Source organism: Ochotona curzoniae, unplaced genomic scaffold (genome assembly GCF_017591425.1).
Source record: "Ochotona curzoniae isolate NIBS_2020 unplaced genomic scaffold, NIBS_Ocur_1.0 scaffold_3208, whole genome shotgun sequence".
NCBI lineage: Eukaryota > Metazoa > Chordata > Mammalia > Lagomorpha > Ochotonidae > Ochotona > Ochotona curzoniae.
The window spans coordinates 7,444,015-7,471,549 of NW_024467106.1; the positions used below are offsets into that span (position 1 = coordinate 7,444,015).

Sequence of the window (27,535 nt, forward strand, 5' to 3'; positions counted from 1 at the left end):
GCACCCACGTGGGAGACTCAGAAGAGGTTCCTGGCTCCTGGCTTCAGATTGGTGCAGCACCAGCTGTTGTGGTCACTTGGGGGGTGAATCATTGGATGGAAGATATTTCTCTCTGTCTCTCCTCCTCTCTGTATATCTGCCTCTCTAAATTGGAAAGGCAGATTTAGAGAAAGAGAGAGAGTGAAAGCTCTTTGTCTGCTGATTCACTTCCTAAGTGACTGCAACAGCTGGAGCTGAGTTGATCCAAAGCCAGGAGCTTCTTCCAGGTCTCCTACATCTGTGATTGCCAGGGTACCAAAACCCTGGGTCATCTTCTGCCTTCAGGCCACAAGAAGAACCTGGGTGGGAAATGGGGCATTTGGGACACAGACTGGTGTCCATATGGGATTCTGGTGCATATAAGGTGAGAACTTAGCCACTGAGTTTATACCAGGCCCATAATGTTAATTTTCTAGAGGACTTTATTTCTAAATGTTTTACAGTTCTCTGTAATGAAGTCCTGTATAACTTAATCATAGTTATTCTTAGTTACCTGTCATTTTTGGTACATCGTTTTTGAAACATTACTTTTTGTGTATTCATTTACTTGGAAGAGTGTCAGAGAGAGAGAGCTAGCGAGTGCTAGCTCTTCCATTTGCTGGTTCACTCCCCAAATGCCTGCCACATGGGGGTTTGGCCAGGCTATAGGCAAGAGCCAGGAACTCCATCCCAGGGTCCCACATGGATGGCAGATCTATCACTGCCTTCCCACGCACATCAGTGGGAAGCTGGATCTACTACCTTCCCAGGAGCATTAGCAGGAAGCTGAATTGGAAGTCAAGCAACTGGAGCTCCTATCAGCAGGCAGGTACAGGTGCAGGCGTTGCAGGTGGAGGCTTAGCGCGTGGCACTGCAGCACTGACCCCTGCTTTGTTTTATTCTCTTATTCTACTCTTTCGTTTCTTCGTGATATCAAGTATTCAAAATCTCATGAGGAAGTAGATGAGCACTTAAATATAAAGTGTGGTTTTCTTTTTCTGTAGTTGTTAACCACGTATTTTCTATGATTAAAGAAGTTCTTTCTGTTCCTGGTTTCCTAGTTATTTTTTCTTTGTGAGTCACTGTGAAATTTTACCCAGTGCGTGCTCTGCATCTGTTGAGTGACTGTCATGATTTTTCCCTTTCATTCTACTTATGTGGCAAATTATGGTGGTTGATTTGCAATTATCAAACCAACTTCATATTCCTAAAAAAAAAACCCCAATTTTGTCATATTCTTTTTATATATTGCTGAATGGGACTCACTAATGTTTGGCTTGGCATATTTGCATCTGTGTTTATCACTGACAATGGTCTGTAATTTTCATTTCTTGCAGTCGCCCTGTCAAGTTTTGATATCAAAGTTGTGTTGGCCTTACAGAATGTCTGTGGAATGTGCTTCTTTCTGTTATCTCTGATCATTAGGATTCACACTTGTTCCCATCTTTAAATGTTTGGTGTAATTTGTTGGTGAAGCCATCTGGACCTGGAATTGTCTTTGTGGGTAGGTTTTTGATTAGGCTGTCAGTTTCCTGAATAGATAACAAGCAATTCAGCATGTCTGCTTCCATCGTCAGGTTTCGTATGAAGTGTCTGTTTTAAACTCAAGTGTTGAAGTTGATTGGCAGAAAGCTGGTTGCTGTGCCACTCCTGCTGTCTCTTGTACCTGGGATGGCTCTGATTGGGTGTATTTGGGTTGCTTTGCCAGGGTTGTTTTTTTGTTTGTTTGTTTTTTGTTTTTTTCCTTTTTTGTTTAATCAGTCTTCTCAAAGAACCAGCTTTTGTATCTGCAAAACTGTTGTGTATTTTTCCTAGATAATTAATTTTCCCTTTATATTTATTTCTCTCTACTTTTTTGAGGTTTAATTGAGTAGTGTTTGTCCAATCTCTTTTCTAATGTATTTGTTGGAAGATACGCATTGCTCCCAAGAGATAGTTTACCCTGTATTCGTAAGCCCCCCTTTTTCATCCTCAGGGTGCTTTTAAGTCTGATTTCTTTTTTGACCCATGAATAATCTTGATGAGTGTATAAATTTCCATACATTGGAATACTTTTCCATTTTGTTCTTGTTTATTGACTTTTCATTTTATTGCACTTGTAGTTAGAATGTCCTCTCTAAGTCTTTGCAACAAGTTAAGACTTGTGTCATAGCTAGCATAGAATTGGTTTTTATAATTGCTGCATACATATATGAAGAAATGTGTATTTGTTAGATGAATGAGTTCCTGTATTTCAGTTGGGTGATTGTCAGGGATAAAAAATGAGGATTAAAAAACGTAGTATTGGGCCCGGTGGCGTGGCCTAGTGGCTAAAGTCCTTGCCTTCAATGCCCCGGGATCCCATATGGACGCCAGTTCTAATCCAGGCAGCTCCACTTCCCATCCAGCTCCCTGCTTGTGGCCTGAGAAAGCAGTTGAGGATGGCCCAAAGCCTTGGGACCCTGCAGCCGTGTGGGAGACCTGGAAGAAGTTCCTGGATCCTGGCTTCGGATCAGCATAGCACCGGCCGTTGTGCTCACTTGGGGAGTGAATCATCGGATGGAAGATCTTCCTCTCTGTCTCTCCTCCTCTCTGTATATCTGACTTTCCAATAAATAAGTAAAAAATCTTTAAGAAAAAAGTTAGTATTTTTCTTTTAAGTTTGATTCTTATTCAGTTACAGAAGAATATGTCCTAAGTTTTTCATTACAATAATGGATTCTTCTGTTTTTGATTTAGTTTTATCCATCTTTTGTTTATCTGTTTTAAAGCTAGTTGTTATGCATTTAACTTTAAGAACTGTATTTGTGTTGAGTTGAACATTTTCTCACAAAGAAATATTCTCACTGCAGATTTTTTCTTTACAATTACTTTTGCTTGGTAATAACATAGTTTCGCTCCTTTTGATTAATGCTTACCATTTTACACTTTTGCTTTCAATGTTTGAAAAAAAAACTTACTTCCTTCTCATTACAGCTTTAAAATACCAAACAAGATACATTATTAAAATATATTAAGAGGGCCCGGCACGGTGGCACAAGTGGTTAAGGTCCTTGCCTGGCACGCCCGGGATCCCATGTGGGCGCCGGTTCTAATCCCGGCAGCCCTGCTTCCCTTCCAGCTCCCTGCCTGTGGCCTGGGAAAGCAGTCGAGGATGGCCCAAAGCTTTGGGACCCTGCACCCCCGTGGGAGACCCAGAAGAGGCTCCTGGCTTTGGATCAGCATAGTATCGGCCGTTGCACTCACTTGGGGAGTGAATCATCGGATGGAAGATCTTCCTCTCTGTCTCTCCTCTCTGTATATCCGCCTTTCCAATAAAAACATAATAAAAATAAATCTTTAAAAAATATATATATTAAGAGACTTTGCTAATGTTCTTGAGAAAGCTACAGGGGGTGGCTGGGTACTTTTGCCCCATAATCCACGTGGGAGAGCAGGTGAAGCTCCTGGCTCAACCTGTCCTCCCCGACCATTGCAGCCATTTGGAGAGTGCAGCAGCAGTTGGAAGACTCTGTCTCTGTTTCGCTCTTGGTAACTCTGTTTTTCAAATAGAATAGATCTGAATATTACATAAAAGTGGGGCTGTTTGAATTCATAATATTGATAGAAAAGGTAACTAGAAAAATGCTGTGCATTTCCAGATTTTTTTACTGGATAACCTAAGAAATCCACCAAATGACAGGATAGAATTACTTTTTGCAATGAAAAGAACTGCCTGGTTTCTAAAAATCCTGCGATTAAAGTGCTGGTTTACTTTTTTTCTTCTCTTTTTATTATAGTTTTGATAATCGCTATATAGTTAAAAAAAGGTTCAAGGGCTACAGGAAAGTGCGTAAGACTATTATTTCTACATTGTTTTCTTTATGTATCTGGGGTAAAGGGGAATATTAAGGGAGAAGCCTTACCCTGTCTCCCACCCACCCCAGGCCCCTAATGTGGGGCATGCTCCAAGGGTCCTGCTCAAGTGATTTTGATTGTTCAGCAGTTCTGAATTGCTGCAATCTTGCCACTCCAAGCATGATGAGTTTGTTGAAGAATCCACTGATTGGCATAGTCCATCTTAGAGTCTCCGTTTGCCCAGTTTTTCACTGCCAACATATGGCTGTCGTTTACTGTTTTAATTTGAAGGCTGGATAACCTGAGAATTCTTTGTTCCTTCTTCCTTCTGTGCAATAAGTTTCTCTCTGAATTATATTTTTAAAAGTTAAGCTTTAGGGCCCTGCACGGTAGCCTAGTGACTGAAGTCCTCACCTTGCACCCACTGGGATTCCATATAGGTGCTGGTTTGTGTCCCAGCAGCCCCGCTTCCCATCCAGCTCCCTGCTTGGTGGCCTGGAAAATAAGTTAAGGATGGCCCATGGCCTTGGGACCCTGCATCCAAATGGGAGACCTGAAGGAGACTCCTGGCTCCTGGCTTTGGATCAGCTCAGCTCTGACTGTTGCAGTCACTTGGGGAGCAAATCAGTGGATAGAAGATCTTTCTTTCTGTCTCTCCTCCTCTCTGTATGCCTTACTTTCCAATAAGAATAAATAAATCTTTTTTTAAAAAAGTTAAGCTCCATTTCACTTTGTCCAAATAACTGCTATAATCTAATTTTGTTCATAATAGCTCTAGTAAGAAATGGTGGCATTCAAGGCTTTAAACTATGTGTTCAGAATATATAGCCCTTTGCAAGACAATTGAAGCTGCTTCGTAGAAATGTGCTGCTCTGAGGATGTCAGCTGAGAATTATCTCAACAAACGAAATACGTTACTGCTGCGCTTACATACCAATAGTCATACTTAAATATCTTTGCATTTATTCATTTTCTTGAATACCTACCCATGTGACTTGTGTGTTTTCACACTGCAGTAATTTTATGTTGCACTTATTTAGTGTACCAAAACACACTTTGTTAGGTGACGTATAATGTATATAGCTAGGACCTGTGTACTAAAAAACTGTGGAATGACTGGATTATAATTTAAGTATTCCATTGTTGTGGAATAATCAAAATTGCTTGAACCTTTCTGCTCCCCCTTCAGCATGCACACGTGCTCTGCTTGTGTACACTTGGGGTGGGAGATAAAAAGAGAAGCACAAGCCTTGGGTATTCCAGTTCATTCAGTCCAGTACAACACTGTTCAGTAGAGAGAGAATCAAGTTACATGTGATTTCTGAAAGCTATATTAAAAAGTCAGAAACGTGGGTCTACAGCAGCGAAGGTGCCGCCCAGTTTGCCTGCATCACAGCCCAGTGCCTAGATTCAAGTCTCACCTTCCATCGTTGGAGGGTTTTTAGTTTTTTTAGGATTTATTTATTTATTGGGAAGGAAGATTTACAGAGAGGAGAGAGAAAGATCTTCCATCTGCTAATTTACGCTCCAAGTGGCCATAATGACCAGAGCTGAGCCAACCTGAAGCCAGGAGCCAGGAGCTTCTTCCCTGTCTCCCACATGGGCTCATGGTGCCAAAGCTTTGGGCCATCCTCCACTGCTTTTCCATTGCCATCTATATTTGATACCAGCTTCCTGCCAAAGTGCACCCCAGGAGGCAGCAGCTAATGGTTTGAGTGGTTGGGTGCCTCCCCGCCCTTGGGAGTCTAGGATGGGCTCCCAGGCTCTGTTGGCTGTGATAGATTGGCCATTTCCTCTTTCCTTACACAAGCAGTGAAGTCCATGGCTATGTGTCATTTTATACAGTCTGTTGCAGATGATATGCTGGTGTCAGTACATATTTCGTTATAAATAGTGTGTATATATATATGTGTATTTTAAAATATTCATTTAGTTATTTTAATTTTATGTACTTGAAAGGCAGAGTCACAGAGAGAGGGAAGGATAGAGAGTTACATCTTGCTGCCCCGGTGCCTGCGGCAGCCAACCTGGACCTGAATGCAGTCAGGGTTAGGAACTCTACTCAGGTTTCCTGTGTGAGTGGGAGGGGTCCAGGCTGAAAGCCGTCCCCTCTTGCCTCTCAGGATGCTAGAAGCTGGATGGGAAGCAGAGATAAGACACAAAGCATCTCCTGTGTTATGGCACAGCTTATGACACCAGCATCCTGTAGTGGGCACCTAGCAGGCACTCTGCTTAGGACCCAGCTCCCTAGCCATGCTCCTGAGAAGGCAGGCAAGGATGGCACACGGACTGGGGATCCTGTGACCGACATGGAAGACCTTGATGGTGTTTTTGGCTCCTGGCTTCTGGTGCAGCCTAGGCTGTTGTAGCCACTTGTTGTTAAGATTTATTTTTATATTTTGTTTATTTGAAATGGAGAGTTACAGAAGCTGGAATAGGGAGAAAAAATTGGTTCATTCCCCAGATGGTACACTTTCTGGGGCCTCTCCAAAGCCAGAAGTCAGGAGAACCTAGGTTTTCTGTGAGGCTGCAGGGGTCCAAGCACTGCAGCCATCCTGTGTTGCCTTCCCAGGCGAATTAGCAGGGAGATGGATTGGAAGTAGAGCAGCCAGGACTTGAACCAGTGTCCACATGGGAGGCCCACACTGTAGGCACCATCATAACTTACTGTGCCACAGCACCAGTCCCCAGTAACATCCTTCATAGCAGAAAAATCCAGCATAGAATCGGACATTATGTCGCAGTCTTCCCTGTGCTGCCATTTTTGATTAATACAGGTTGTTTTTCTGTTCCCCTGTGGTTCCACTGAAGCCCTGGAGTTGTGGCGGGAGCATCTTTTCTCATCGTGCAGCATTGGACATGTCCATCCCACCGTTCACTTGAGTCACTTGATGCGGACGGAGTTGGCCAGGCTTTGCTGCTTTGGATTTTCTGGGGAAATACTCTGATCCATCCCATTCACTGTGGAGCTTCCTACTGATTCATTCACTTGTTTATATCCATATTGCATCTTGGGTTTTTATCTTATTTAATAGTTTGTGATCCACATGCTCAGCTCATCCCCCGTTTGGCCCCTAGGCTCCCCTTGGTGACAGAGCCTGTGTCCTTTGGACGCGTCTGTGGTTGCTGAGTGCTCTCTTGCTTTCTGGCACAGTATTGTACCCTCGTGAGGTGATTAGCCAGTGACAATTCTTTCAGAGGTCTCATCCCTCGTACGAGGGAATGCTACATATCACAAGCTGAGAGTGAAGCGCTGCGTGCACATTCACCCCAGTGGGGCAGCTTGGAGCGCCGAGCAGGCCTCCGCGTGGGTGCCCACCAGTGGCTGCAGGCGGGACTGAATGGAGTCAGGGGAGAAGATGTCTCTGGATGCCAGTTTCACTTCCATGTTTGTAGCTCTGAGATGATGCTTGTAGCTCTGCCAGTGGTTCCCGGGCTTGTCAGAACTCTCAGCCTGATGTCTTGTATTTCTGATCCTGTGAGATGTAGTCACTGTTTCTACACATGTGCCTCCATCCAGTCAAGGCGTATTTTACAGAGAGAGAAAGAAAGAAAGAAAGAAAGAGAAGGTCTTCCATGTGCTGATTCACTCCCTGAATGGCCACAATGTCTGGAGCTGAACTGAGCTGAAGCCTGGAGCTTCCTCTGCGTCTCCCTTGTGGGCAAAGGGGCCCAAGGACTTGGGCTATCCTCTGCTGCTTTTTCAGGCTCTAATCAGATGGGAAACGGTGCCACCAGGGCACAAACCTATAGAGTGGAGGATTAGCTTGCTGTGCTACTACCATACTGGTCCCAAAATAAGTCTAATTGATGTGAAAATTTTTTAGTATGCATAGTTTTTTTATAACGAATATTTTCAGTTAACTTTTGTGAACTCCTCATATACATGCGTTAGCATTTAAAAAAACATTTTTTCATTTTATTGGAAAGAAAGAAATAGAGAAGCAGAAACGAAGATCTTCCATGAGCTGATTCACTCTCCAGATGCTCACAGCAGTCTTGACTCTAGCAAGACTGAAGTTAGAAGCCAGGGGTTCAGTTGCTCACCTGCTGCCTTCCAGGTGCACATAGCCAGAGGCCAGATCAGAAGTAGAGCCCAGGCCCGATGTACAGCTACTACCGTTGGATTTAGGGGAGGGACAGGGAGGTTGTAAGGAGGCGAGGTCAGGGCTCATGCAGGGTCATGCATTGCCCCATCAGGGGCCAGTCATCTGATACCCTCTGGTTTCCAGAGAGAGTGAAGGGAGGTGGCAGGAGGAGGTGGACCTGCAGGCAACACCCACCGCTACCCGTATGTATTACACACTCCACCGCCAGCTGGCCCCAAGCCCACCCTGTGGGACCCCAAGGCCCCTTGCCAGCCCTGGGCTTGCCAGCAGCTTGGTGGCCTTGTGACCACAATTGCCTTCCTAAGACAGTGTTCGAGAGGAAAGCATTCAGCAATAATTCTGCTACACCCTGACTTGCATCTCCAGTGCCTGGCCTGTGTATTCACTCTTCCCTCGGACCAGCTTCCATCCTATTGCCCCCAGGATTTTGTATACACAGATGTATTTTTAAACTTTAGTTGTAAGCTCATAATACACATACTGTCCAGCAACTCACTATTTTTAAATGACTGATTAATATCATTAGCTACCTATGGAAAAGGTTTGGACTCAAAAAAATATGATTGTGATACCTATCTGTATTTGTGTGTGATTTTATAGCCTATTTTTATTGAAGAGTCCTCATATTATTGTTTTACCTCCTTTTTTTGTTTGACTTTTCTTTAGGTTTTTTTTATTTTTATTTATTTGCAAAACAAAATTACAGAGGAATGGGGGCAGGGAGAGACAGAGAAATTTTCAGTCTGCTGGTTCTATGCCCACGTGACCAGGCCGTGTTTCCCCTTCTTAGCTGTAGGATCGTGATAGGGTCAGGATAAAGTGCAGCATCTGACAAGTGCTTGACTGTTTCCCTGTTTGGGTTTCTCTCTTTAGGGTTTGGCTTTTAAAGCGATGATACCAGAATAAATATGGATACGGTATTTTTCATTTGTAGCATCATTTTCTGGGTGACTTGCAGAAATGAGCAACTGTGTGGGTGAAAAGGATGGCTGGTTTTCAGGTTTTGAGCCTAGGGCACGATGGGCAACCTGCTAATACTGATTGTGAGAAAGGGGCATTGTGAGCAGTGATGTCCTGTGTGGTTTTGCCTGTTTGCATTTCGGCTACAAAAGGAGATTATCTGTCTTATGCTTGAATTATTTTGCAAGAATTCTATATCTACCTCGGAAGGAAATTGATATGAAAGTCTGTTTCTCTCTTGGTTTTGCCTGCGGAGTAGCTCACCGTGTGCTTTCCTGCAGGACTGAATTTGCTCTCAAAGAAATCATGTCCTCTGGTGGTGCTGAAGACGACATCCCCCAGGGCGAGAGGAAGACCGTGACAGACTTCTGCTACCTTCTGGATAAATCCAAGCAGCTCTTCAACGGCTTGAGGTCAGTGGACTCGGGCTGCTCCAGATTCTTGGCTGGTGCCACATTCTTTTTCAAACTTGAGCTGTGGTAAATTCCTGCCAGGTACGCATAGAATGTTAAGTAGCTACCTGTGTAGGGGGCTTCAGAAGCCCTGGAAAATGGACCTAAAAAATGTTTATTTTGATGTAAAAATGTTTTTGAAATCCAAGTGTAGGTTTTTTCATGAAAACATGTTTTCATAATCTTTTTGAAGATCCTTTGTGTGTATGGGTTTGAGTTCTTTTCGCATCAAATTAAACTTTGTCTTTTCATTACATTTCCTATGAACTTTTTAAAGTCCCCTGTACTGAAAAGTGATCACTTTGCTTCTCCGTGACACTGTTTCTTTATTCTGAGAGGGAAATCGTAAGAAAAGAGGGTAATGAAGAACGGAGCTGTTGACTAAAGAAAAGATGACATTCTAGACAAATGTAATTTAAAAATTAATTTTTTATAACATTTATTTATTCATTTTTAGATGTATTGTTTTTTGATGTATTTATTTAGATTTTTAAATTTAGATTTATTTATTTTTAATGGAAAGGTAAATTTAGAGAGGAGATACAAAAATATCTTCCATTCACTGATTCACTCCCCAAATTGCTGCAATGGCCATAGTTGAGCCGGGCTGAAACCAGGCTGTCTCCTTCACGGGTGCAGGGTCTCAGGGCCTTGGGCCGTCCTCCACTGCTTTCTCAGGCCACAAGCAGGGAGCTGGATGGGGAATGGAGACGTTGGGACATGAACCGCCACTAGTATGGGATCCTGGCACATGCAGGGGACAGTTAGCCACTTGAGTCATCATGCCGGGCCCTAAGCAGTGTGATTTTTGCCTAAATTGCGTGTACCTGGTTGTAATTCAGAGTTTCGTTTCCTGGAATTATTCAGACCTTTAAATGTCCATACTCAACTTTCCTTTTCCTCCATTGTTAAGGCACATTTTATTCATCCAACATTGCACTGACACGTAGTTTGTCTCACATTCTGTAGTGGGTACAGAAAATTCTGAGATAAAGCTAACAACCCCTGCCCTCAAATAGCCTGGCAGGAAATTGCATAGACACAGCAGCCAGGGCTGTCTTCTGCTCCCTCTGCCCTGAGGTTTAGCAAAGCTGTGGAGCATATGTCCTGCTTAGCTCTGTGTGCTGATTGCAATTCAGGCAAATAAAGCATGGAGAGATGGCAGATTTAAAGGATTGGAATGCAATTAAAAACTCCCTTGAAACTAGCTCATCGAACTTTTAGCTGGTTGGATCCTCAAATTCTAAAAATACTAACACATGAACACAGCTGTATGTTCTCCACATCTCCTTTCCCTGCCCTGCAATTCCATTGGTGGAGGTGTGGTGACGTGCAGCAGCCCTGCCAGGGAGGGAGGGCTTACACGCAGTAGCTCCACTGATGGACTGTTGGTTACACATAATATAGTTCAGCCAGCTTCGGAGCTCTGTACTTCTCACCACAGTAACATTTGGGAAGAGTCTTGATCACTCAGTCCTGTGCCCGGGGACTCTGCAGGACCCAAACCCTAACCTGGTGACTGCTGATATGCTTTCTGTCTCTGTGGAATTGCCCACGTTGGACATTCCATGTAAGTGGAATCACAGTGTATGTGTGATCTTATATGATGAGCATCTTTCATTTCACATGTTTTTATGGTCTATCTATGTTGTAACATTTATTGATACCTCATTCCTTTTATTACCAATTAGTATTCCATTGTGAATTCATCAGTTGCTGGGCATTTTAGTTGGCTTGTGTTTTTTGGTTACGAATAGTAGCACTGTAAACCTTTGTGAATCTTTGTGAACGTGGACTTTCACTTTCCTTGATCATAAAACTTACTGGGTTACAGGAGAACTCTGTTTTTGCTGTTGTTGTTGTTGTTGCTGTTTGTTTTTTGTTTTTTTCTTTTTAAGATTTATTTTGGGGCCTGGTACCGTGGCCTAGCGGTTAAACTCCTCGCCTTTGAATGCTCCAGGATCCCATATGGTGCAGGTTCTAATCCCACCTGCTCCACTTCCCTTCCAGCTCCCCTGCTTGTGGCCTGGGAAAACAGTTGAGGACAGCATAAAGCCTTTGGACCCTGTACCTGTGTGGGAGACCTAGAAGAAGCTCCTGGCTCCTGGCTTCATATCAGCTCAGCTTCAGCTGTTGCACTCACTTGGGAAGTGAATTATTGATGGTAGATCTTCCTCTCTGACTCTCTTCTCTGTATATCTGACTTTCTAATAAAAATAAACAAATCTTTTAAAAAAAAGTTTTATTTTTTTTTATTGAAAAGTTAGATATACACAAAGATTCACTCCCCAAGTGCCGGACTGTCCTCGACTGCTTTCCCAGGCTACAAACAGGAAGCTGGATGGGAAGCAGGGCTGTTGGTATTAGAACCAGTGGCCATATCAGATCCCAGTGCGTGCAAGGCAAAGAATTTAGTCACTAGGCTACCACGCCAGGCCTGGGAACTCTGTGCTTCACCCTCCGAAGAACTCTCAAATTGTTTTGCCCAGATGGCTGAGCCACAGCACTGTATGAGCATTCCATTTGGCCCACAAGTCCCTGTCTTCATTGAGGGCGTCCTAGTGAGCGTGGAGCCCTGTGCTGTGGTCTGGTTGGCACTCTTCTGTTACTGCCTTCTTGTGTTTCTTGTTTGGAAAAATGTCCATTTGAATCCTCAGAATGTTTTAAAGATTGGTCTGCCATGCTGGCATCCCATTGGGGGCCAGTCTGAGTCCTAGCTGCTTCACTTCCAATCCAACTCCCTGTTCATTGGCCTGGGACAGCAGAGGAGGCCCTGTACCCACGTGGGAGACCTGGAAGAAGCTCAGGCCACCCTGGCTATTGGCAGCTATTTGGGAAGTGGACAGGTGAAAGCTCTCTCTCTCCTTCCCGCTAAGTAAAGCTGCCTTGCAAATGAAAATAAATAAATAAATCTCTAGCGGGAAAAAATAAATTAACTTTTTGTTGTTGTCTGTAAGTGTAATTAAGGTGTGTGTGTGTGTGTGTGTGTGTGTGTGTGTGTGTGTGTGTGTGTGTGTGTGTGTGTCTGTCCGTCCGTGTCCTGGATTCATGTTCCTTCTAAGTTGTAGGATTTGCAGGCCCAGTGCAGATGCCTAGTGGCTAAGGTCCTCGCTTTGCATGTGCTGGGATCCCATGTGGGTTCTGGCTTGCGTCCTGGCGGCCCTGCTTCCCACTCAGCTCTCTGCTTGTGTCCTGGGAAAGGAGAAGAGGACGGCTCAAAGCACTGGGACCCTGAACCCACGCGTGGGACCTTCAGGGGCTCAGGGAGTGAATCAGCGGAGAGAGGATCTTTCTCTCTGTTTCTCCTTCTCTCTGTAGATCTTACTTTCCAATAAAAAAATAAGTCCCTTTAAAAATTATCTTTTAAGTCTGAATCATAAATTAACTGCAAAACCTAGGAATTTTTCTTCTAGAGACTCTCCGCTCAAGTTTAGTCACTCTTTCCCACAGTAACAGAATACATTTCCACATAACATGCCATAGTGTGTAAATCATGTTCAGGTGCATTTCGATCTTTTGACACAAAATGATAGTATATAATACCAAAAACCTGTCACATAAGAATGAATTTGTTTTCACCTGACCTGTCAGAGGTGGATACAGGAACCCAGTGAAGTGGCCTGTCATCACTGGGTGGGATGCAGAAGTCAGGAGCTGAGACAGGACGGAGTCCAGGACTCGTGTGGGCTGAGAGCGGCTTAAGCCGCAGGCCAGAAGCCCACTGCTCGTTGTTTGCATTTGTAAAGATGATCTGATGAGTCTCTAGTCACGCTCTGACTCCACATCTGTGCAACTGCAACTTTCAATGTAGAACTATTAAAAAAAAATTCTGGTAGAGGTACAATGAAACATTGCCTGTGGCATATGGTTAAATGGGGAAAAAAGCTGCAAACACTTTTTAAAAATTTATTTTATTTTTATTGGAAAGTCAGATATACAGAGAAGAGGACAGACAGAGAGGAAGATCTTAAGTCTGATGATTGACTCCCCAGGTGACTGCAACAGCCGGTGCTGCGCCGATTTGAAGCCGGGAACCAGGAACCTCTTCCGGGTCTCCCATTTGCGTACAGGGTCCTAATAAGCCATCCTCCTCTGCTTTCCCAGGCCACAAGCAGGGAGCTGGATGGAAAGCAGGGCTGCTAGGATTAGAACTGGCACCCATATGGCATTCTGGTGTGTGCAAGGCGAGGATTTTAGCCACTAGGCCATGGCGCTGGGCCTGACAAAAACATTTTTTATTTCATGTTTCTGTTTCATCAGGTACTTTATATTAAACTTATCTTCTGTGCCATAATACCCTTTTGTGGGAACAACTTGCTCTCAGCATCCAAGTTGTTCTCTTTGTTCCTGGGGCTAACTGCCCCTCAGTGTGTGATGCCTGAGTGTGTGTATGTTCTGTGTTTGCTGTGTAAATGAAAGGGCTCCCTTGGGAGTCAGGTCTCGGGCAGGATTCCCACGGGTGGTGCGAGGTGACACCCTTGTCAGTATTTCTGTCCCATCTCCCTCTGGGGAGGACGGCGCTGCCCCATGTGAAGTCAGCGCTTGTGTGATTGCAAGCAACATTGCAGGCTTTCGCACTGCCTCCAGAGTATGTAAGAGGAGTGGTTTGTGTTGTTGCCCTGCCAAGGGCAGTCTGAATTAAAGCAGGACCTCAGTGTTTGTGGAAAGCAGAAGACACCCTGGTACAGTCAGGCCCAACGTGAGCTGGAGAAGTGGGGGGGGCGGAGAGGTGGCTGGAAGAGCATCCGCCTTTCCCATGGAGCCCTCAGCCCGTGCTGGCCGGTCACCATGTTTTCTTTTTTGTTCATCAAGTACAGCACACTTGAAAAAACGTGCATCCACTGTACATGCATTTTTGCAAACTGAAGCACACTCAGGCGGCCCGTCTCCAACGGAACACAGTCCCTCAGACCCACCACTGTCGGTGGGTTCAATGTCAAATGATCCCATCACTCTTGACGGGCCGAGTGACCAGTGCACCCGAGTGCCTGGGGCAAGGCTGGGCTGTGTGGCGCCTTGTCTGGGGCCGAGGGTCTTTGCTCCTGGCAGTGTGCCTTCACACCTCCTATTAAGCTGTACATCTCATTTGTCAGAGATTTTCATTTTCCTAATTGCGAATACCAGACTGGAGTGTTTTTCTTGGCTGAAATATTCCTACTCGCCAAATATGCATCATAAATTAGCTCTTCTTTCCATTCAATATATAAGAAAACATAGTCCAGGAAGTAAGAAATGAATAAAATGAATAGTGTCTGACTCACAATAGCACCTGTGTGTAGTTATAGTAGTAATGAAATGAGAATATTGTCAGAAAAAGCTGTGAATTCTGTCAGAAAATGATCAAAGGCTCAAGTGCTTGTAGGATTCTGGTTACTATGGTGACTAAGACCGTGGGGGGAGAATGGAATAGTGGTGGGATTACACGAGGCAGCGTCCCAGCAGGCCTGTCCGTGATACAACGTGGGGCGCTTGGAGGAAGAGGAGGACTGAATGGCACTGGTTGGTGGAACCCAGAGGAACCGAAACAGAAAGTCAAAACGAGCCTTGATGCTGTTTAAAAAATACCCAACCGCCTCCAACGGAGCAAATGCAGGAAAAAGAAAACTGGAAGTATTTGTCCCTCACGCCTCAAACCTCCCCATTCTGTTCTTATCCGATGTCTTCACGGGCCTTCATTCTTGCTATCCAAACAACATTAAAAATAAAAATATTTCCACTACAATTTACCACTAAAGTGTGATGGTCTAGTTTTGCTTTGTTTCATTTTCAATATTTATTTATTTTATTTGTAAGACAGAGTTTTATATATATAGAGAGAGAGAGAGACAGAATCTTCCACCCTAGATGTTCAGCAGCAGGGCTGGGTCAGGCAGGCTGAAGCTTCCTCTGGGTCTCTCATGCGGGCAGCAGGGGCCCAAGTGCCAAGGCCATCCTGCATTGCTCTTCCCAGGCCATTGCAAGAGGAGCAGCCAGGAGACGATCTGGCACGCCTGTGGGTTGCTGGCACTGCAGGTGACAGCTTCCCCTGCTATGCAGCAACCCAGCTCCAGTGTGATGGTCTTAAATAAAAACCAGTTCTTACTTTGGAAGCCTATTTCAGGATATACTTCCTCCTAAATGAAACTAGAAGTTTGTCACACTTCTTATTCTTCCTCTCCCTTGGCCTTTGTTTTTCTCTTATTCATTTTCTCTCTCCTCCTTTAGTGTTGTTGTACAAGCAAAGTAGCAATAGTTAAGTCCTTATTATCTCAGAGGTTCTATCGTAAATTTTCATAGCCGGTAAGCACTTAAGAAGCATGACTTGGGCCAGGTGCGATAGCCTAGCGGCTAAAGTCCTGCCTTGATCATGCCAGAATCCCATGTGGTTACTGGTTCTAATCCCAGCTGCTCTGCTTCCCAACCAGCTCCCTGCCTGTGGCCTGGGAAAGCAGTTTTGGATGGCCCAAAGCCTTGGGACCCTGCACCTGCGTGGGAGACCTGGAGGAAGTTCCTGGCTCATGCTTCATATTGGTTCAGTTGCAGCATTATGGCCGCTTGGGGAGTGAAGAAAGGGCATAGGATCTTCCTCTCTGTGTACCTGACTTTGCAATAAAAATAAATCTTGGGCCCGGCGCAGTGGCGCAAGTGGTTAAGGTCCTCGCCTTGAACGCCCGGGATCCCATATGGGTGCCGGTTCTATCCCAGCTGCCCCGCTTCCCTTCCAGCTCCCTGCCTGTGGCCCGGGAAAGCAGTCGAGGACGGCCCAAAGCTTTGGGACCCTGCACCCGCGTGGGAGACCCAGAAGAGCTCCTGGCTTCGGATCGGCATAGTATCGGCTGTTGCGCTCACTTGGGGAGTGAATCATCGGACGGAAGATCTTCCTCTCTGTCTCTCCTCTCTGTATATCCGCCTTTCCAATAAAATAATAATAATAAAAAAAATCTTTAAAAAAAATCTTAAAAAACAAGCCAAAAAATTACAAGATAACTCTAAAAAATAAAAGGAACATGCTTTGTCACTTGAGAAACTGGACCTGTGTTTGAAGTACTGCCACATGTCAGCAAGGGCTGCAAAAGTGCTCACAGGTGAGCTTAAAAAAAAAAATATATATATATATATATATATATTTGAAAGGTAGCCTGACAGAGAGCATAATTAGAGGCATATAGACTGATTTTTTTTTTTTAAGAATTATTTTTATTGGAAAGTCAAATATACAGAGAGGAGGAGAGACAGAGAAGATCTTCCATCAGGTTCACTCCCCAAGTGGCTGCAGTGCTAGAGCTGAGCTGATCCGAAGCCAGGAGCCAAGAACTTCTTTCGGGTCTCCCATTCTGGTGCAGGGTCCCAAGGCTTTGGGCCGTCCTCAACTGCTCTCCCAGGCCACAAGCAGGGAGCTGGATGGGAAGCGGGGCCGCTGGTATTAGAACCAGTAACCATATGGTATCCCGGTGCGTGCAAGGCAAGGACTTTAGCTGCTAGGCCACCACGCTGGGCCTGTGGAGCAATTTTTCATATGCTGCTTCATCTACTAAATGATCACAGTGGCCAGGGGCAGGTCAGGCTAAAGTCAGAAGCCAGTAGCTTCTTCTGAGCCTCCCACATGGGTGCAGGGGTCCAATCCCTAGGGACCGTCTTGCACAGACTTTCCAGGAGCGTTGGTAGGGGGCTGAGTTGCAATTGGAGTAGACAGAAACTGCACTGCCACTCAGGGGTTACCAGTGCCAGTGACGGCTTAACCCACTGCTCTCCCCAACAAATAGACGTTTGATATGACCTACAAATGCAGTTTAAAAATTTCTAACCATATTGACACATGGCAAAAGAAGCAAGTGAAATTGAGTTTGGAGCCCAGTGCAATAGCCTAGCACCTAAAGTCTTCACCTTGAACGCAGCGGGATCCCATATGATCGCTGGTTCTAATCCCAGTGGCCCCGCTTCCCATCCAGCTCCCTGCCTGTGGCCTGGGAAAGCAGTCGAGGACGGCACAAGGCCTTGGGACCCTGAACCTGCATGGGAGACCCAGAAGAGGAGCTCCTGGCTCCTGGCTTTGGATCGGCATAGCATTGGCTGTTGCGCTCACTTGGGGAGTGAATCATCGGGCGGAAGATCTTTCTGTCTCTCCTTCGCTTTGTATATCTGACTTTCCAATAAAAATAAATAAATCCTAAAAAAAAAAAAGAAATTGATTTTTAAAAGATTATTTGAAACAGTCAGCCAGAGGCTGAGGCAGCAGAGACTCGGCTGCTGTGGCTGCAGGCTAGACACCCAGGTGTCAGCAGAGCTGGTGTCTTCCGTGGCCTTGCTTGGCTTGCAGATGGCTGCCCTCTGTCTTCTGCCCTTTACCACTGCCTTCTCCGTGTGTCTGCTTGTCTCAGGACTCAGGTTATGTTAATGCCCAGCCAGGGCCTTGCTGAAACTTAATGACCCCTTAAGTCCTTTTCCCAGTAGAGGCAGAGTCTAAGGAGCATTAGAGCTTAGACTTCCAGTGTGAGGATGAGGGGCAGCCAGTATTGTGGAATAGCAAGTTAAGCTTTTGCCTGTGACACTGGCGTGCCATATGGTTGAAGGTTTAATTCCCAGCTGCTCCACTTCTGATACGCTTTGCTGGTGATGGCCTGGAAGAACAGCAGGGCGTGACCCAAGAGCTTAGGTGCCTGGCTTTGGCTTTGTTCAGCCTTGTTACAGCCATTTGAAGAGTAAACCAACGGATGACAAATTTGTGTGTGTGTTTGTGTCTCTGACTTTGAAATAAATAAATCTTAAAAAAAAAAACACTAAAGGCTTGGTACTGTGGCATAATGAGTAAATTGCCCACGATGGTGCCAACATCCCATGTGGACACTGGTTCAGGTCCCGGCTGCTCCACTTCTATTTCAGCTCCTTGTTAAGGTGTCTGGGAGAGCAATTGCCCTAGGCCTTGGGCCCTGGCACCCACTTGGGAGTCTGGAAGAAGCTCTTGGCATGCTGGCCCAGGTTTGGCTGTTGTGGCCATTCTGACGCTAAATCAGCGGGTGGAAGATTGCTCCATCTGTAACTCTGCCTTTCAAGTAAATAAATAAATGTTAAAGAACAGCAGTATGGGAATCTCGAAGGTAAACAGTTAAGACCGTGACACTCTTGAGCATCTAATTTATATCACAGGTGGCTTTTCAAAATATGAATTATAAGGTCATTTGCTTGTGGTGTAATTCACCATGCCCCATTTAATTCAATTCTCTGGACTATTGATTTCCCATCTCTCCCAAAAGTGATAATGACTCAATGAAATATTCAGAGCTTGAAAGCACAGCCAAGCTAGAATGGTAAAATTTGCCTAAAACTCTTTATACAGTGCCTTGGTTAATTTTAAATTCTAATCATGTTATAATGAGTTTGCGTGTTAGCATCTATATATTTCTCATTAGAAACGTGGTGATCCTAAGAGTCATACTTTAGAAAATTAAAAAAAAAATCTATTTTGAACATGAAAACTGTGATCCTCAGTTGGCTCTTTAGCCTGGCGTTGTAGACGTTCTCAAATCTGTGACAAAAATAGGGTAACATTTAGCCGGCTTCCATCAGATCTGTCGCTCGGAGCTTGCTGTGAGGAGCCTTGCTTTGGCGCCTCTGACAGCACGTGTCTGCGCACTGCCCGCCTCCTCCAGCACTCCCTGACTCTGCAGCCGCTTCGGAAAGTGTGGAGTCAGGAACCTTCCTTCACAGGCTGCACTGCTGACGTTCGGCGTGTCAGTCTGGGAGCACAAGGGAGTTTTACAGTCAAAATTGTTTTAAAGATTTATTTTATTTTTATTGGAAAGTCAGATATACAGAGAGAAGGAGAGACAGAGAGTAAGATCTTCCGTCTGATGATTCACTCCCCAAGTGAGCGCAACGGCCGATGCTATGCCGGTCCGAAGCCAGGAGCCTCTTCTGGGTCTCCCACGCGGGTGCAGGGTCCCAAAGCTTTGGGCCGTCCTCAACTGCTTTCCCAGGCCACAGGCAGGGAGCTGCATGGGAAGTGAGGCTGCCAGTGTTAGAATTGGTGCCCATATAGGACCCCAGTGTATTCAAGGCGAGGACTTAAGCGACTAGGCCACCATCCTGGGCCCGGTTCCTTGAAATTTTATCCAAAGACTTTAGAATGTCCTGACAGAAACACCTAGTGGTTGTCAGTCATCAGAAGGTTGATGGTTGTGCTGAATGCGTTTGTCGAACAGTATGGCGTCTGCGCAGGAGCTGCTGGAATGGAGCCTTTAAGATCCTGGTAGCAGCTAATACTAATACTAACTATCAGATTAGGTCTTCCTCATGCAGCCTTTCACTAGGGACTGGTTGGTCATTATGAAGATGAAAACTTACAGTAAATGTTGTGGTACCAATGTGTTGTGGTACAGTGCAGTGAACCACACCTGTGAAAACCTTTCTCAATCCCAACTGCTCCACTTCTGATCCAGCTCTCCTCTTAAAAACAAACAAATATGGAGCAATTTTATTGGTACAACCAGTTAAGTGGCCCTGCTTGTAATGCCAGCATCCCATATGGGAGCACTTGTTTGGGTCCTAACTACTCTACTTTCTAAAGCACTTGGAAAGTAATGAAAGATGGCCCAAGTTCTTAGAGTCCTGCCACCAGCATGTGAAACCTAGATGGAGTTCCAGGCTCCCGGTTCAGCCTGCCCACCTCTGGCCATTGCAGCCTTTGGGGAGGAAAATCCACAGATGGAAGATATGTCTCTGTTTTTTTTCTTCTCTCTCTCTCTCTCATTTACTCACTCATTCTGCTCAAATAAATCACTAAAATCAACAAACATGGGGCCAAATAAATTGTTAAAAGTAAATAGGGACTGGCACTGTGGCACAGAGGGTTAAGCTACCATCTACAATGGCCACATCCCATATGGACAGTGGTTCAAGTCCTGCTCCACTTCTGATCCAGCTCCTTAGTAATGTACCTGGGAACACTGTAGAAGGTGGCCCAGGTGCTTGGCCCCTGCTCCCGTGTAGGAGTACTGGATAAAGCTCCTGGCTTTGGCCTGGCCCAGCTATGTGTCATGAGGCATTTGGGGAGTTAACCGCAAAAAAAAGATCTCTCTGTTGGGCCTGGCGGCGTGGCCTAGTGGCTTAAGTCCTCTCCTTGAACACATTGGGATCCCATATGGGCGCTGGATCTAATCCCAGCAGCTCCACTTCCCATCCAGCTCCCTGCTTGTGGCCTGGGAAAGCAGTTGAGGAAGGCCCAAAGCCTTGGGACCCTGCACCCGTGTAGGAGACCTGGCGGAAAGTTCCTGGATCCTGGCTTCGGATGGGCATAGCATCGGCCGTTGCGCTCACTTAGGGAGTGAATCATCAGACGGAAGATCTTCCTTTCTGTCTCTCCTCCTCTCTGTGTATCTAACTTTCCAATAACAATAAAATAAATCTTAAAAAAAAAAAAAAGATCTGTTCTCTCTAGGTAACTCCGACTTTGAAATAAGAAGTAAATCTTTAAGAAATTAAATACGTCTATATTATACCTATTTCTGTAATCTGAGATGAATGTCTACTTACTATAAGCATCGTGTAAGTAAAGCTACAAGCATAATTAGGGTCCACCAGCGTTGTGGAATCTCATGTGAAGGCAGCACGTACTAAGCCAGGATCCCATGTAGGTACCTATACGTGTCTTGGCTGCTCCACTTGCAATCGAGCTCCCTGCTGATGGCCTGAGAATAGCAGCAGATGGTGGCCCAAGTGTTGGTGTCCATGCCACCCACGTGGGAAGCCCAAGGAAGTCGCTGGCTCCTGGAGCAGCAGTGGCTGTTGTGTCCAGCTTGGGAGTAGGCCAGTTGGGGGTGAACACTCGCTCTCTTCCTCTCCCTTCTCATTCTTTCCCTCTTCCTCTCTGTCTCTGTAACTCTGACTTGCAAAGTGAGTAAACACATGTTGTGTGAGAATGTGTGGTTAGCAGCTCTTTCTTGCTGTGTGTGCTTGGACGCTTCAGGCAGGAAGACCTTTTGCTGTTTTTGCTATTTCACAATCCGGTGTAGAAGCACAGATCTTTTCATTCTACCTGCAGGAAATTATGGGCCATTCCCATCACTTAACTGTTCAAGTTTACTGGCATGAAGATATTTATTACAGCATTGTTGTTAAATGGAAAACTACATCAGAAGTGTTGGGTTAAATCAATGGATTAATAATATCTAGTTAATATGTCGTACATATTCTACTTGTCCATAGCAAATGTCCTAAGAAATGTATTTTTAGAGAATGTTATAGAACATTTTGTATAGTTTGATCCTGTTTTTACATAATAATAGAAAAATACATAAATACCTAAATGTGCATAGAAAATGCTTTTTAAAAGCGGTTATTTCTTGAGATTAGATTGAGGGAGAATCAGAAGTGTTTTTTACATGTTTTAAGGATTTGCTTATCTGTTTGGAAGAGTTACGTAAAGAGAAGGAAAGAGACACAAGATCCTCTATGCACTGCTTCGTCGCTCCGCACTTGCTGCCAAAGCCAGAATCTTCATCAGGGTCTCCCCTGTGAGTCACAGGTGCCCAAGAACTTGCGACATACTCTTTTTTTTTTTTTTTTTTCCCCCGGTGCTTTTCCTAGGCTATTGCAGGGAATTGGATCAGAGGTGGAGCAGCAGAGATTCAACCTGCTGCCCATGTGGGATGCTGGTGTTGCATACTTTATAGTATTTTTGCTTCCCAGGAAAATTACATTATTCTCAAACTAAAAGAGAATCTAAAATGTGTGGAATCTATGGCATAGATGGTGCTGTGGTCTAGTGCTGCAGCCAGGTGCTGTGGCCTAGTGGCTAAAGTCCTCGCCTTGAACGAGCCAGGATCTCATATGGGCACCAGTTCTAATCCTGGCAGTTCCACTTCCCATCCAGTTCCCTACTTGTGGCCTGGGAAAGCAGTTGAGGATGGCCCAAAGCCTTGGGACCCTGCACCCACTTGTGAGACCCAGAAGGAGCTCCTGGCTCTTGGCTTCCGATTGGCTCAGCTCCGGCCATTGTGGTTGCTTATGGAGTGAACCATTAGATGTAAGGTCTTCCACTCTGTCTCTCCTCCTATCCTGGCTCCTGGCTTCGGATCAACACAGCTCAGGCCATTGCGATCACTTGATCACTTACTCACTTGATGAGTAAATCATCTGATGGAAGATCTTCCTCTCTTTCTCTCCTTCTCTCTGTATATCGACTTTGCAATAAAAATAAATAAATCTTTAAAAAATATATTTTCTTCACTATATCCATGCCTGCTAGTACTGCTCCCCTCCACTACTACCTCTGAGCTGTGAGATTTGTTTTGGCCAATGGGGCAGTAAAAACTAGGAATAAATGACTTGAAAAATATGCCTCAGAGCTTGCTCTCTTTTCTGTGGGACTCTCAGGATCTTTATACCCAATCACTATGTAAACAAATCCAAGGTAGTTTGTGGCGTGTTGACAAACACAGAACCAAGCAGGCAATGCTGGGCATTTGCAGGAGGTCACAGGCCAGCAGCTGCCAAGATTGCATTGCCAAGAATGGGTGGGGTATGGCTGAGAGCAGCACACTGTGCTGCTCTGGCTGGTGTGTGTGTGTGTGTGTATGTGTAAGAGAGAGACCAACCTACCCACTGGTTCAGTCCCCAAATGTCCACAATGGCCAGTGCTTGGCTAGGTTAAAATACAGGACCTGGAAACTCCATCCACCCAAGCACTTGAGTCATTATTTACAGCTTTCCCAGGTGCATTAGCAGTAAGATGGATCAAAATGGACCAGCCAAGAACTGAGTCCAGCATTCCTGTATCAGGTGCGGATCTCACAAGTAGAGCTGTAGAGCTGTAATGTGCTGGACCACAGTGCCACCCAATTTCCCGTTTTAACTTCCATGGTTGACCTTTGCTGCTCAGGACTTGACATCTCACTGCTCTTGGCTTATTGATTTGTATATTTTCCCTGTTTCCATTATGACAAATGAAGATTTCTTTTGCCTTAAAGCTGCTTTTCCCTTCCATCTCCCTCCCTGCAGAACCAGTAGCATGATGGTGTTACTGCTGAGGCAGCCCTATTCCAGCTACACCCACGGCTGTCTCACCCCACGCTGCTCACGCTCATCTTCGTCTCCTCCTACTTACATGCACAGCTGCTGCCAATGATGCCTTTCCTCATGCTGAGGGTTCTGGAGTCGTCTAGCACCTTCTCAGTTTTTCTTCAGAGCTCTGTGCACCTATTAGCTCATTCCCTCATCTCACTGAGCCCTTGAGCTACCCCTGTCATGACCATCGCACATTAGGCGGCATGGTTAGCAGCCAGCCCCTTAGCCCAGGGCACCATGTTGCTGGTGGCTTGTTGACCCCTCCTTTTTCACGATGTGGAGTTTTGTCACTCACTGTTTCCCTCACCTGTAGTTTTCTGTCGTCTTCCGTTTTGGTCACTTATTTTACATCTTGGTTTCATGGAATATGTAATTTACCTGCCCTCCATAATCATAGTTACATGTTTTGCATTGTGTCTACAAATGGTTTCTGAATTGGAAAAGGGATGGAGAATAGCATCTTGACAGGGGCTGGTGCATGTTGTCCGGATGAAAGCCAGGGAGTGAACAGTGCTGCCTTCTTGATTTTGGCTGTATGACGCCAAGTTCCTTCTTACATTCAGATTCAGGAGGTTCCTAATTACTTAGAACTACAGGATCAGTGCATGAACTCTGTGAACCCCCAACGTTGTGAGTTGGGGTTTGTGCTGGGGTCTTTGCTCAGCTTGCCTAGTTTTCATTTCTTATTCTGGGGGAGTGCACCCTTGGTATCTTTATTTTTTTTTTTCTTAGCATTGTTTACATAGTTGAAAGGAATGCATGCGAAAATGGGCCTCTGGTTAGGACAGGGAGCTTCAGGTACAGAAGAAGGTGCGTGGGTCAAATGTTTGTTTTTTCTTCTTTGATTTCGGGGGATGGTGGGAGTGCTCCTTGCTGTCAAACTACATCAGCACCCAGGGCTCAGGTACAGTCCTTTGATGATGCCTTCAAGAATCCAATGAGAGGAAGAGTGCTTTCAGGGTGTTACTTGAGTGGGTTTGATTGTTCTGAGACAGTGTTGGCTTCATTGCCCCAGGGTTGAGGAAGTCTTTCCAAGCTCTACTGATTGACAAAGTGCATGTTAGTACACTCACAGATGCAGGAACAGGCTGCAAAGCTTGGACAGCAAAAATTTGTTTACACATGTATTTTATTTTTGATGATATTTACATAGTTGAGAATGATGTATGCCCTTGTAAACTTCTGATTAGTGTGGGAAGGGTTGAAGTGTGGAGGCAAGTGGATAAAGCAATTGCTTCCCACTTTTTTCCCCTATATTTGGGGTGGGAGGCAGGGGGTGGAGAAAGGGAGCAGGCTGCTCCCAGCAGCCTGACCACATCAGTACCAGGGATGGGTGATGACCACTTGATGTCATTCTAGGATTCCCATGTGGAGCATGTTCCAAGGGTACTGTTCACTGACAAGTTGTTGATTTCATTCTTCCAAGGTCCACTGGCTGACAGTCCTACTTAAAGTTCCCACTTGCCCAGACCTTTATTCTGAAAGCTTGGCCAGAAGAGTTGGCCAGTTTTTTCTGCCCTCCATCTTCTGCTGTGGTACTAGACGTTCTCCTCAGACCTCAAAGAGCTGTCGTGTCTCCCATGTGCACCTGGGCATGCCGGCTCCTGCCCGGGCTTCAGCAACCAAAGAGGCTCAGTTCTAGTACTTGCACTTCATAGTCAGACTGCAGAGCCTGTGATTTTCCCCATGGTTGGAGTTGTGAGTTCAGCAGTCTAGTTCATTGGGAGAGTGTTCCCCATAGACTCTAACCCAGAGGTAACCCAGACTTGACTCCTGTGTGTGCCAGCCAATGCAAGGTCTGGCTCAGTCTGTGACTCACATCAGCCAATAGACACACTGGTGGTTCCAGTTGCCCAGTCAGTTCTGCCCCCAGCCCCATCTCTTACGCAAACCATTGAATGCTGCTGACCCAGCCTAACCCTGCCCACTGCAACTTGGGCCACACACACACCAGTGGCAATTGCAGCCTGATCAAAGTGACCTCCAATAACCCTTACCAGGCCAACCCTCAGGCCTGGTTCCTGTGCATGCCAATATGTGCAGCAGATTGGTCGAGATTATCCCACATCCCACTCAGCGTTTGCACGCCCCAGTGGATGCTGCAGCTTAGTTCGGCCCAACCAAACCCACTATCTATCCCAAACTTACGCCAGTGGGTGGTACTGTCTAGCCAGGCCTGCCGCACGCTCTGGTTCTCATGCTCACTAGTGGAAGTTGTAGCCTGTCCGAGGAGTGTCCACAATTTCCCTACTAGGCCCACTTCCAGTATTGGATCTTCCATTTTTCAGGTTGTTCTGCAGTCTAGCTTTTGCCTACAGCCCCAGCACCTGCCAGCTGATGCTGTGACAAATCCCAGCTGTTTTGTGCTTACTCTGGCTCATACACCAGCAAATAGCCTTGTATCCCAGACTCTGGCTCTCCTCCTAAGCCAGCTCACACACAGGTTTGCGACAGCCCTGCCAAGCCTGGTTTACTCCAAGTCCCAACTGTCATGCTCACCAGTTGAAACAGTGGCCCAGCAGGGAACCCATGCAGCACCCTTGTCTTGCCCCACCCCCAGTCCTATGTGTGCTTTTGCGTGCTACCACCCAGTCTGGCATGACCTGTGTTACCTATTTGCCAGTGGGTGCTGTAACCTGCCTCTACCTGGCCTGCCCTCACTTCCAACTCATGTTGGTGGGTATTATAGCCTAACCTAGCCTAGCCTAACCTAGCCTAGCCAGCACCCATTTCTGGAAGTGGTAGGTATTGCAGCTCAAACTGTCTTTGTTCTGCACTGTATCCTGGTTCTCACATCTGTCAGTGGTTTCTTTTTTCTTTTTTTTTTTTTTAATTTCATTTTATTTATTTGTTTATTTTTAAGATTTTCCTAGGAATATATCCAAAACACCTGTTTTACGACAAACCAACATGCATCCCTATGTTCATTGCAGCACAATCAGTAATTGCAAAAACATGGAAGCAACCGAAATGCCCATCAGCAGAAGATTGGATAAGAAAGCTTTGGTTCATCTACTCCATGGAATACTACTCAGCTATTAAAAAAAACAAAATGCAGTTCTTTGTGGCTAAATGGGCACAACTGGAAACTATAATGCTAAGGGAAATGAGTGAATCCCAAAAGATTAGATACCACATGTTTGCCTTGATTTAACCTGTAATTTTTTGTTTGGTTGTTGGTTATTTTCTAAACCTGTCATTGATACTGTCTCAACCCAGATGTTTCGAAGAATGGAACTTGCATTATTTTTAACATATTGTCTACCCATTACTATGTCAATTAATTCCATAATGTTGTATATTGACACTGAGGCCTTGTTGGGGCTTTTAACTGACCGGATCTCTACTCTGTTAGACCTATCTTCAGACCATAAAGTCAGATATACAGAGAGGAGGAGAGACAGAGAGGAAGATCTTCCGTCCGATGATTCACTTCCCAAGTGAGCGCAACAGCCGATACTATGCCGATCCAAAGCCAGGATCCAGGAACTTTTTCCAGGTATCCCACATGGATGCAGGGTCCCAAAGCCTTGGGCCGTCCTCAACTGCTTTCCCAGGCCACAGGCAGGGAGCTGGATGGGAAGTGGAGCTGCTGGGATTAGAACCAGCGCTCATATGGGATCCCGCGTGTTCAGAGGCGAGGACTTAAGCCACTAGGCCGTGCCGCCGGGCCCCGAGTAACCAATATGTTAAAAAAAAATTTTACATTTTACAGGTAGTGTTTTTCATACTGACATCATTTCATCTTAAATTAAGGCAAACATGTGGTATCTAACCTTTTGGGATTGGCTCGTTTCCCTTAGCATTATGGTTTCCAGTTGGGCTGTCAGTGGTTTCTAAGACCTGACCCAGCCTCGCTTGTCCCCTGAAGTGACCCACATATGTGCTGGCGGAAACTGTTACCTGACCTGGTCTGGGCTGCTCCCAGCCTTGGATCCTTACCAGTAAGGACTGCATTCTGACAGAGGAGTTCCCCAAGCTTCTCCGTTAGACCACCTCCCAGACTGTGTGCACACCAGTGGGTGCTAGACCCATCTGACTTGGTCTACCTCTTGTCCCAGCATTCACCGGCAGGTACAGCAGCTTTGCCTAAGCAACCTACAGCCCTTCCAGTTCTTACCAGCAGGTGCTACAGCCCAG

The 27,535-nt window shown here is 45.5% G+C and overlaps 1 protein-coding gene across 1 annotated transcript in view; it reads left to right on the forward strand.

Moving 5' to 3' along the window:
- SCAI (suppressor of cancer cell invasion) overlaps nt 1-27,535 on the forward strand; it is a 132,253-nt gene that overhangs the window by 57,747 nt on the left and 46,971 nt on the right. The window contains exon 3 of the mRNA XM_040962981.1: nt 9,185-9,316. Within this exon, the coding sequence (XP_040818915.1) occupies nt 9,185-9,316 (132 nt within the window). The remainder of the gene's footprint in view (nt 1-9,184; nt 9,317-27,535) is intronic.